This window comes from Plecotus auritus, assembly GCF_963455305.1.
Source record: "Plecotus auritus genome assembly, chromosome: 6".
Lineage (NCBI taxonomy): Eukaryota > Metazoa > Chordata > Mammalia > Chiroptera > Vespertilionidae > Plecotus > Plecotus auritus.
The window spans coordinates 103576680-103589242 of NC_137773.1; the positions used below are offsets into that span (position 1 = coordinate 103576680).

Sequence of the window (12563 nt, forward strand, 5' to 3'; positions counted from 1 at the left end):
CCAGCTGGCCGCCACCCATGCACCAGGCCTCTATCCTATCTAATAAAAAGTAATATGCAGATTGACCATCACTCCAACACAAGATAACTGCCCCCATGTGGACACAAGATGGCCAGCAGGGGAGGGCAGTTGGGAGGGACCAGGCCTGCAAGGAAGGGCAGTTGTGGGCGATCAGGCCAGCAGGGGAGGCCAGTTGGGAGGGACCAGGCCTGCAAGGGAGTGCAGTTGGTGGCAATCAAGCCTGCAGGGGAGGGCAGTTAGGGGTAACCAGGCCAACAGAGGAGGGAAGTTGGGGGCAAACAGGCTGGCAGGGGAGCAGTTAGGCATCAATCAGGCTGGCAGGGGAGTGGTTAGGGGGTGATCAGGCTGGCAGGCAGAAGCAGTTAGGGGCAATCAGGAAGGCAGGCAGGTGAGCGGTTGGGAGCCAGCAGTCCTGGATTGTGAGAGGGATGTCCAACTGCCTGTTTAGGCCTGATCCATGTAAGATCGGGTCTAAACGGGCAGTCGACATCCCACGAGGGGTCTCAGATTGGAGAGGGTGCAGGCTGGGCTGAGGGACCACCCCCCCCCCCCCGTGCACGAATTTCGTGCACCGGGCCTCTAGTATATAAATAAAACAAGTGATTACATGGTATGACTTAAACTTACATGATGTTATATGTCATTTATATCTCAAGAAAGCTGGAAAAAAATTAAACTTTATAGTAAAAGGCAAAAAATAGAATACAATGTCAGGTAATAAAATGTTTCATTTTATTGTAGAAAAAGGGAGCCCTTACCTCTTAGAGATATATAGAATTTTTCAGATAAAATGATTTGCTTTAAAATAATTGGGGGTGGGGGAGTGTTTATAAATGAACTTTGATTTCTATACACTAGTGATTGTTGACAATAGTTGATAGGTACGTGGGGTTCAATATAATGTTCTATTTTTTGTGTGTTCAACATTTTCCTTTATAAAAAGTTAAAAATATAGCAATATGAGCCCCTTAGTTAAGGGATGGAGCTACCTACAGAACTAAAAAGGGAACTAGTAAGCAAACAGCAATGGTAGGAAAGTGTATGCTTTTATCATAAGCTTTCCTGTACAATTTGATTTGTTGCCAAGTCTTAATGGTGCAAATAAAAGTCTTAATGTTGCAAATAAAAGATAAGCACTTACTTCTGATGCATGACCTCCTTCACTGTATGAGTAGAAATATCGGTGATTCTGGAGGAAATGGAATCACTTCAGGGATAATACTTTCGGTTGTCCTTTGCTCCAAGTCATGAACCACTTCTCGATCACAATACTTCCCTAGGATTCCAATTAGAAGTGGCTTTTTGTTTTTTGCAGTATAAGCAAGGCTTTTTTTGTATTGGCTTAAATTCAAATTTTGTTAAAGTTATCGCCTTTGCAGATGAAACCTCCTTAAGGATAATATAGATGTATTTTCATGGCAGATCACAGGGGCTTTCATCTTTGCTTTTTGATTGGTGTACTTCTATTGGCTGTGACCATGAAAAAACAGAATACTCGTCTTTCACCATGTTTGGCTAATTTTATGAATGAAACAAAGGTTTTCAAAATTCTGCTAAAAGTGGATTTTCTCTCCATATGAATCAGAAACTATTCTAGAAGTTATAATATTGACCATAGTATATTAGCTGAGCATGTAGGGATCGTGTCACACAGTAATACTAAGAGCATGATTTTTAAAAAATATATATTTTTATTGCTTTCAGAGAGGAAGGATGAGGGAGAGAGATAGAAACATCAATGATGAGTCAGACACATCGATTGGTTGCCTCCTGCATGCACCCCGACCAGGGCCAGGGGTCCAGCCTGCAACCTAGGTACGTGCCCTTGACCGGAATCGAACCTGGGACCCTTCAGTCTGCAGGTTGATTCTCTATCCACTGAGCCAAACTGGCCAGGGCAAGTTTGATGTTAAAAATATTTTTCCCATATCAACCTCATACCTAAGTAAAATATTTTGATGTTAAAAATATTTCCCCCATATCAACCTCACACCTAAGTAAACTTATTTAATACTAGTGCTATTGTGGTTTCCATTTTGCCGATGAGTTCAAAATGAGGTACAGAGAGGTGAGTTAACTTGCCTAAGGTTATAAAGCAGAGTCAGGATTTGAACAGAAGATTTCTGGCACCAGAGGCCAAATACTTTATTTTGCAGTTCATCTATGGAGCCCACATCCATTGACTAAGCTATCATTTCCTCAACTGTCCCATGGAAGTGAACAGAAATTCCCTGAAAATAAAAAGTGACATTAAAACATATTTAACCCAGCATTTTCCTAATGTATGGAGACGTTATTTATACTGAGGATTTCTCAGAGAATTTAATGTTAAATGTATATTGTACATCACCAAGAGGAACATTTATCTTCTGTTCTATAATTATTTTTCCATGGAATGTTTTGTTTTACAGGCTATCAGTAGATATCTCAAGGAACATACAGTTCTGGGCCACTTGCGTACTCTTGAAAATCATTCACTATTTCCCAACATTCACTTATATGATCTTTCTTAAATGTAACTTCAGATGTTGTTTACTCCCTGAATCACCATGCAGTGAGACCTTGTTAGCTTCATCTGCCATGTCTACGTGGGCCTACCCACAATACACTGCTGCTTGCAGCTCTTCGTCTGTACTGCCTCACATGGTGCTCTTGTGAATGCCTTTCTCTTTGTTTTTTTTTTTGTTTTTAATCTTTTTAAAAATATATATATTTTTATTGATTTCAGAGAGAGCCAGAAACAGAAACAGCCTCCCACACGCCCCACACTGGCGATCAACCCAGGCATGTGCCCCAACCGGGAATCGAACTGTGACCCTGGGTCAACGCCCAACCATTGAGCCACACCAGCCAGGCGCCCTTCTCTTCTTTTTGAAAAGCCCTTCTGCACCACTCCCATAATTGGCCAAAACAATTCTTGCTTAAGACTTAACTTAGACATTACCTTTTCTGGGGTGTCTGCCTCAAACACCTCCCATAGGCCAGGTACCCATCTTATTGGTCTATGCAGAGTGTGTCATGATCCTACGTATTATGACTACTTGTCTTTAGACCCTGAGCTCCCTAAAGACCACATCCAGCCCAACAGGCATGGCTCAGGGGTTGAGCATCAACCTGTGAACCAGGAGGTCACAGTTCCATTCCTGGTCTGGGTATATACACGGGTTGCAGGCTCTTTCCCCAGTGTGGGGCGTGCAGGAGGCAGCCAATTGTATTTCCACATCCAGTGTGTTTTGTCTCATACCTAGGAAGGTATTACCTGCACGTAGCAGTATTTCCATGAATGTTTGCATGATTTCCATTTTCTAAGAAGCATTGTTAAAAACATGTTTCTTATCTGGTTATCCCATATATTATCACACCGAGTATATTTCTTTTTACTTATAATCTATTATTTCAATACAGTGTTTGACTTTCCCTCAAGTCTTTTCCATATGAAACTTTTTAACATAGGACATTAGTTCTCAGTTACTGAAATGGCAGTCAGAATTAAATTTAATACTGCATTGCAGATATTACTAAGCAATTTTTTTATTTTTATAGAACCCGTATGTTTTTTATCAATTATTCCCAACCTTTGCCTCTCATCTACTTGTGCTTGTTAAAGATCCATTTTATTTTGACCTATTCATTTTAATTTTGAACATATCTTGTTTGCATCAGCTCAGCCAGCTTTGTGTTCTCTTTAAACTTGGTGTACACACCTCTTGTTTCTTCATCCAGATCTGGGGGAGAAAACATCCCCCCACCCCCCAATGGCTTGCAGTAGGTAACTCCTGAAATTAATGCTGAGTCATCCTAACTACCGCGTGGTTACAAATACCTCGTGTCTTAAGTCTGTCCAGTCTCTATAATCTATTTTTTACTTATCCTGAGTTTATTTTGGCAATGCTTTATGGCAAATCAAAACGTTTTTTGTTACAATTTGTTCATTGAGTTCTGCTTTATATTTTATTTGACTCACCCCCTACCCCAAATGAGATTTCTGAAATTTAAATGAGATGGTTTTAAGTGTTTCAATAGAAATTAAAGGGTCAAAATTGTATATGGTGCTATATCTTTCTCAGTTACTGTGTTTTAAAACATTTTTTCAGGTTTTAAAAAGTTGCCGAAAGAAGAAAGCAAGTAGAAAGAAAGGTGTTGAGAAGACTCTATATGGGGAAAGAGAAATTGCATCTAAGAAGCCGCTTCTAAGTCCTATTCCTGAGCTGCCTGAAGTCTATGAGATGTCGCCTTCAGTTCTAGGCATCCGCAGGAAGTTTTCAGGTCTCTTCACCTTCTTTGTTGCTATTTCTCTTTTATTTTTTCCCTTTTTCCCATTCACCATGTAAATTGTAAATAAAGAAAAAAAAACAGCTTTTCATTTTACCACAAGCATGTTAAGGAAGCAGCAGGGTGTAACTTTACGTCACCTAGACCCTTTCAGACTTTGATGGAAGCTCTGGATCCTCCCCGCAAAGAAACTCATATTTTTAGGAGAAATACTTTTTTCATCATGTTTCTTTTTCCTTTTTAAATCATTTCATTACAGTAAAATGAATTCTGTTTGGTGATATAGTCCGTCATTAAAAGTGAATGAGGTGATGGCTCAACACTAAATACATCTAATATGAATTAAGGACAATAGTTAAAAAATATACTTGCCCTGCATTTCAGTAGAGTTGGCCCTATTAAGTATCTTCTATAAAGCCATTTGTAAATTGAGCTTGATTACCTTGAAAGCTTTGTTTAAAAGCAAAGATGGAGTTGCTAAATACCCTAGTTAGATAAAAATTGAAGTTGCATCTGCTTTGTAATGCCGGGGTTTTAAATTAACAAAACTTGCTACAAATAATAAGAGTATGTGTTCATTTGTGTTAATTTTGTATAGAATCATTTTAAAAATACCTACCTTTGTCAGTCATCCAATATTTTTAGCCTGCATTCCTTTTGCAACATACCATATGGGATTTATAACAGATTCAAGGATGAATATGGTACATGCCACTTTAAATTCTTGGCTTCTGCCTCCTTTTTAATTTTGGGAAAGCACAAAAGTTTAAACACAGGACCCATCCAGTCACACACAGGCTTCTCCAGCCCCAGGCAGCTCCTCCAGCCCTGGGCACCTGCAGGGCAGTGCTCTCCTATCCCAGCCTTTCAGGTGGTTTGTCTTGGGACAGGGGGTGGCCAAATGCTGCTCTCCTTGTGATTTAGCTGAGCCTGCTACCTTTCCAGGAAAACTGTTCACATTACACCTTCCCACCTGGTTTATAGTGATCTGTCTGCCTCCGTTCCCTGCAAATTGCAGTTCCCTTGAGACTGGAAATGAAGTCTTATCCCCAGTTCCTAAGCAGTTGTTGTTTTTCTTTCAAGATGTTTAAATAATGTTAGTATTTTTTTTCTGTCTTGCATCTTGTTAGAGAATTTGTCTTTTTAATACCTAAAGCAATTTTAAAAAATCTATATATAACCAACTGTTAAAAGGGTTTAAAGTAGTTCCCTCCCTCCCTCCCTCCCTTCCTTTCTTCCTTCCTTCCTTCCTTCCTTCCTTCCTTCCTTCCTTCCTTCCTTCCTTTCTTCCTTCCTTCCTTCTTTTCCTCTCCATGTTTCTCTCCCTTTCTCTCTCTCTCTCTCATTCTCTCTCTCCCTCTCTGCCTGCCTCCATTCCTCTCATCTACTTTTTTCTTGAGTATTTAATTTCATGAACAATACATGAGTATCCATTTTTGACGTTGTATAAAGAGTCCAAGGGACATATTAGTGGATGACCCTGAGTGGACCCTGCCCTTTCTTTATCTCTAGCTTTACAGGACATGATTTGAAGTACCCCAAACATCCTATATAATAAAAGACTAATATGCAAATCGACTGAATGGCAGAACGACCATTGCTGTGACACGCACTAACCATCAGGGGGCAGACGCTCAATGCAGGAGCTGCCCCCTGGTGGTCAGTGTGCTCCCACAGTGGGAGCGCCACTCAGCCAGAAGCTGGGCTCATGGCTGGCGAGCGCAGCAGTGGTGGCGGGAGCCTCTCCCGCCTCTGCGGCAGCGCTAAGGATGTCTGACTGCCAGTTTAGGCCTGCTCCCCGCTTAGGGAGCAGGCCTAAGCCATCAGTTGGACATTCCCCGAGGGCTCCTGGACTGCAAGAGGGCGCAGGCCGGGCTGAGAGACACCCCCCACCAAGTGCACGAATTTTGTGCACCGGGCTTCTAGTGCATATATATGCCTTTCAAACAAAATTTTTTGTAGATTTTTTTTGTTCAGCTTATGTTATATATGTCTGCCAGTTTGGTTTTGTTTAGAACATTTTTATACTCATTTGACTGATGAATTAAAACATTATATGAGATAACAAGAAAGATGGTATTTAATAGTATTGAGATTTAGAACAAATAAGGCCTGGACTCATTTATGCTGTGTTATGTAACTTGAGGACCATAACAAGGTATTTTCACCCATGATTTTTGCCCCCTGTGATGTCACATAGTGTGCTGAAAACACAGGACAGGCTCCATAGGGCACGAGTTTCCTGGAAGAGGAATTTTAGTCAGCGATTGAGGCAGAAGAGATTTTTAGAATATTGAAATAAAAATGACTCTATTTGAGAGTACAATTCAGTTTATGTTAATTTTTTAACACAGGGCATAAGACCTGAGTGTCTTCAGGGAGTACCCTTTTAGTGAAGCCAGTAAGTCCCCCAGAATTCCAAGTTTTCTTTCCTCAAATTGATCCTCAATTTCTTCTGCTAAAAGGTAGATGGTTAAAAAAATTCTTTTATCTTTACACACAAACTATTCAGGGGAAACATTGATAGAAAAGTCTCAGAAGCAGAACATTGCCCATTTTCAGTAATTCACTTTTAGGAAAATGGGAAATGTAGCTAATTGACCTTGTAGTGTGGCAAGTACATTAGAATGGAAGCAATTTAAGACACAGTTCTTATTTTCCTGGTCTGAGGTTTTGTGCTTTATTAATTCAAGCATTAACTACATGTTTTCCTAACCTGTGGGTTGGGGAAGAACTAAAAGAGAAAGGATGATGACAGATAGGACAGGTACAATGTAATATTTTATACATCTTGTGATTTTTTGTAAGTTTAAAACAGACTACAATATGGCACCCATTTGATTGTTAAAGTTTATTTTTATGGTTACTTTTTAATTAGATTCAAACTTATTTACATGCCCATAGATGATTTCAACTCAAATGGTAAACTTGAAGAAAGGAAGCCTCCGAAAAGAAAGAACCGTCTCCCTCAGCACTCAGACTTGAATCCAGAGTTTAATAAGCACAGTGTGTCTGAATTCTGCAGCACTCATATAAAAAGTTCCTTGTTGCTTATTAATTCCACTTTTGATCAAGATTCAAGTATAAATACTGTAGGAATCTGTACAAGTAAAATTATTCCAAAAGCAGAAATTAAGTTGGAAAGTGAAAATGACCTAAAAACTGGGATGGAGAATGAAAACAGTCATGTTTCTTGTGCTTCTGTGACTGAAAAACCCATTGTATCATCAGATGGTCCACAATCAGCTTTTCTCATGCAGCCCCAAGAATTTTCTGCTGCTGATCAAAATGTGGAAAACCACTTTCACATGAAAGTTCCAGGTGATATAAAGTGTGAACAACAGGATGACTTCTTAAGAGCTACTGAAGGAGAACTGAAGACCAAGTATTTACTGTCTGGTTCATCAAAAGAATGTGATTATTCAGCGGATGTCTTAATTGACAATAGAAAAGAAAAGAAAAGTCAAAGTCAGGATGTGCAAAGAAAGTCGGCAGCAAGTAGCAGTGGTGGGAGCTGTGAAAGGAAATGTAGAAGACGACGCTCTGTGTGTTATCCTGATGGCCAAAGTTTACACTTAGAAACTGATGGAAGTCACAAACCTTCCTACACTGTGGGCAGCTCTGTCGAAATTAGTTTGGAAAATTCTGAACTGTATAAAGATTTATCTGACACCCTAGAGCAAACCTTTCAGAGAACAAATCGGGAAACAAAAGTCAGACGTAGCACAAGGCTACAGAGAAATTTGGAAAATGAAGGACTTGTATGGATTTCACTTCCACTTCCTTCCACTTCCTGCCCTTCCCAAAGAACCAAAAGGAGAACAATGCATACGTTTGACAGCAGAGGACTTGAAAGTATGTCCCCCAGAAGAAAAGCTGTGTCCAGACAACCACCATGTCCACTCTACTCCACATCAGATCAAGAAAACAGTGAGGGCTTAGCAGCGAATTCTTCCACTTTCCCTCAGAGAAGGAGGAAGAGCTTTTGTACATCTGCACTTGCAAACACTGAAAATACTAAGTCAAAATGCTAAACAGGAAGAACCTTCTCAGCCAGAAGGGAGAAAGCTCTCTAAAGCTTTAGAGAGCATTAACCATATTGGAGAACTGGGCAATAACTGACATCTGTGGAACTTTTGGCCAGAGAGAAGGTAACTGTCCATGCTTAAAAGATTCTTCCTGGTTCCTGTTATCTGTGCGATTTCAGTGTTTCCAAAGTTTCAAATAAAATCACTTGAGTTGAACCTACTTTTAAGTAGAAACAAGTGAATTGCTTTATCATTCAAAAAGAAAACATTCTATTAAGTATGTCCTTCTCCCCCCACATGGTAAGTGCTTTATTAGTATTTGGCAAAAAAGGATTGTTTATAGAGCTGATAATATGTCTCTTAAGTTTCATTTCACATTAGTACATATTTACCACCTCATTACATCTAGATGAGAAGAGGGGTTTTTTTTTTGAAAAAGCAAAACAAAACCAAATTGATATAATTAATGTAACGATGAAAATTGGAGGTTAATACAAGGTGGAAAGGTGTTAAAGTGTTTTTATTTTAAAAATACTGCAAAAGAAAACCTGGTTAAAAATTTTAACAACTAGAGTAGATGAATTATAAAATTTGTTTCTTCTTTGGGTTAAAGTTAAGAGAAGCTTAAATGACTGTTTTATCTGTCTCAAATTAAATTTTTAATACTTATATTAAAGTCAAATTTTAAACTTGGAATTTTGGAAAAGTCTTTTAATGACCTGAATACAAGATGGGGCAAAAGTAGGTTTACAGTTGTTCGTACAGAAAATGATACAATAATTCATAAATATTAATACAAGAATAAACTGTTATGTGTACTCACAACTGTAAACCTGCTTTTGTCCCACCCTGTATGATAAATCTATCATTATAAAATGAAAATATAATTTATAAATAACTAATGTGAAAGCATTTTGTAATTCAAACAGTATTCTTACATGCTTTGTTGGGTGAGAGGTGGCTATAGCAGTTTAGTTGAAGACTCATTTCCCACATTACTCAAATTAGTCACAGGTAATTTGGGATTTATTTTGTGGTTCTCCTTAAAGAAATTTTTTTAAAACTTGTTCAAAGCGGCAGTAGGTCGCTAATTTCTTTTTTAGCAAGGCATTTTCCAGCCTTGCTATCTTTATTTCACTATGTCAAGTACTGTCACTTGTCTCGGATTTTCTAGTTATGCCTGCGCCATATGGCAGTATATCTATCCTGTATCCTGTCGCCACTTAGGCAATAGCAGTTTGAAAATCTAAAGCCTTATATATCTGGAATTTGTGAATGTGCATAAATCATTGTATCATTGCACAATTGTCTTTGGAATCCTTTAAATCATTAAACTCTCCCTCTCCAATATAGCAGAAACCTGTTAACAAATAGGGCTCTCTATAAATAACACAACAGGGAAGAAGGCGCCTGCTGAGCGCCCATTTCCCCTCCTCCGAGAGAGACTATTTGTTACCTTCTTGGCACCAATAGGTCTGGAACTCCTGCTGGTAAAGACTAATGTATTTTACATTAACACTCAAAGTGATCCCCAATTTCTTCTGCTAAAGGGTGAATTGTTTAAAAAATTCTTTTATCTTCACACGTAAATTATTTATGGACTTTCCCCCTCTTTTATAGTTTAGTGTGGTTGGCAAATAGATACCACTGAAAACAAACCACAGAAAAAGAAAAACTAACTTCTTAGGAAGCTTTTTGGTTTTGGTAATTAAAAAAGAAAAAAGCTTTCAGAAATACAAGATGTTAGAGGGTTTTGTTTTCTGTTAAATATTTGTATTTCTCCTTTGTTTTAACATGAGGGTTAAAAAAAAGATTGTTATTTTCTCCCCTTTTAATTGTATGGTGATCTATAATATCATTTGTTTTTGACTTTTTAAAATTTCACATGCTTTGTTTTATTCCTCAAAAGTGTTCATGAGGATGAGGGAAACATTTTTGTATGTGATTTTTTTTCACTTGAATTTTCAAATGTAAAGTTGTTCTCATTTTCTAGCATCTACATTTAAAAATACAAAAACATTTTACAAGTTGTGTTGGTTTCAGTGTTTCAATGTGAATATTTTGTTGCTATTTCTAAAGAACAAATGCATTTTTCCTAAAAAGATCAGCTCTGAAAAATTAAAGAAACTTAGGTACAGTTACCCTTTACGTCTCATTTGAATCATAAAACTTGCAAAAAGTTAAAGATTTCTGTATTTGCCATGCTTTCTTTTTTTAATGGTTTTCACTTGTGGTTTAATCAAAAACTTGGCTCCAAAGTCATTTTTTTCCTGACGTTTTTTACTGCTGTAACCATTGACATTTGGCCTTCGAACAACCTCTTTCTTATCTTTTCCCGCTTCTGTAGATTCTTGTTTGTTCCAGAAGATGGCAGCATGACATCTGGAGTTTCTCCTGTACCCCTATCTAGAGCCAGGGCCTCTTGCTGCTGCTGCTGCGGGAACCTCCCTTTAACTCTAGTTTTTACTCATTTTTATTACAAAAGTAACATGTGGCTATTGAAAAAAGTAGATGATTTTACAAGATTAAAAACTGTCTTCTCCCACCCGTGCAAGCATCCTACAGCTTTCTTAAATGTAAACCCTGTTAACAGCCCTCACAGCTTCCAGACCTTTCCTGTGTAAACATGACTATGGGCTTGTTTTCTGATGGGATCACTGTACGTGCCATTCTGCAACTTGATTTTTCATTCAACAAAATACTGAGTATCCTCACTCTTAACATGGGGAGCCTTTTTCGTAGAATTACATAACTTTGGTATTTATAATTTAGTCATTTCCTCCCTAATGCATGCTACTTGTCTTTTTTTTTTGTTGTTGTTATTGAAAATTAAGCCACACTGGGTTTGTGTGAAAATATAAGATAAATTCCCTGAAATTAAAATGGTTATTAAGTTCTCTTTTATAAATCATACCTGGCAAAGCCCCTTTATAAAGAATTTGGCATCTTTGCCTTCTTTCTGTCTCTCATATTGTCCTGCCACTTGGCTTCCATTTTCTCCTACTGCTCCCACAGGCACTTAAGTCATAGAATTAAGGGTCAGATTTAGATTTGGCCTAAGAAGAAAAAATGATTAATAATATCTGATTCATGCTTTATATTAAAAGGGCTTTTTCTTTTTTACACCAGGTTTCTTGAGGAATAATTAACCTACAATAAAGTTCACCCCTTTTGAACTTACAGTTTGAATTTTGGCAAATTCATCAAGTCCTGTAACCACTACCACAGCCAAGTAATAGAACACAAATATTCATCACCCCAAAGGTTCTCTATACTTCCTTGCAGTCAGTCCCTTCTCCCTCAACCTGGCCCCTCACAACCTCTTCCTCACTGATAGCTATCCTTATAGTTTTGTCTTTTCCAGAATATCATATAAATGGGATCATATGGTATATATGTCCTTTTTAAATCTAGCATAAAGCTTTTGAGATTCATCAATGTCGCATGTCATAAGTAGTTGATTTCTGTTTATTGCTAAGTAGTATTCCATTTTATGGGTGTACCAATTTATTTATTCACCAATTGATGGATGTTTGGGTTGTTTCTGTTTTGTTTTGTTGTTGTTTTTTTGGTTGTTCCAAATAAAGCTCCTATACACAGTCACATAAGGATATTTTTTATAGACATGTGTTTTCATTTATCTTGGGATAAATGCTTAGGAGTGGGATTCCTGGGATGTACCATTGGGTTATGTTTAACTGTTTATCTAAGAAACCACCAAGCTTTTCCAAAGGGCTGCACCATTTTGCATTCTTATCGGCAGCAAAGTTGTCCCAGTAGCTTCACATTTTCACCAGCACCTGGTACTGTCAGTCCTTTTCATTATAGGCATTCTAATAGGTATGTGGTGCAATAGTATCTCATTGTGGTTTTGAAGTATATTTTCCTAATAAACATCTTTTTCTATGTTTGCCATCCTTATATCCTCTTTATTGAAGTGTCGATTCCACTGCTCATGTTTTTGTTTTTTATTTTTATTGTCTCATTATTGAGTTGAAAGAGTTCTGTGTATATTTGGATGCAAGACCTTTATTAGATATATATCTGCAAATGTTTTTCCCCAGTCAGTGGCTAGTCTTTATTTTCTTAGCAGTGTCTTTTGAAGAGCAGACGTAAATTTTGTTATAATCTAATTTATCTATTTTATTCTTTAATGTTCGTGCTTTTGTGTCTTATCCAAGAAATCTTTGCATGACTCAAGGGCACTGAGATTTTCTCCTATGTTATACAGGTGTTCAGGCT

The 12563-nt window shown here is 37.9% G+C and overlaps 1 protein-coding gene across 2 annotated transcripts in view; it reads left to right on the forward strand.

Annotated features, from left to right (window-relative positions):
* The window catches only part of CDCA2 (cell division cycle associated 2), a 68889-nt gene extending 60343 nt beyond the window's left edge, over window positions 1–8546 (forward strand). For both annotated transcript variants that reach the window (XM_080675379.1, XM_080675380.1), the window contains exons 14-15: window positions 4116–4287; window positions 7198–8546. In XM_080675379.1, the coding sequence (XP_080531505.1) occupies window positions 4116–4287; window positions 7198–8327 (1302 nt within the window). In that variant the 3' untranslated portion in view covers window positions 8328–8546. The remainder of the gene's footprint in view (window positions 1–4115; window positions 4288–7197) is intronic.
* The last annotated feature ends 4017 nt before the right edge of the window (window positions 8547–12563 follow it).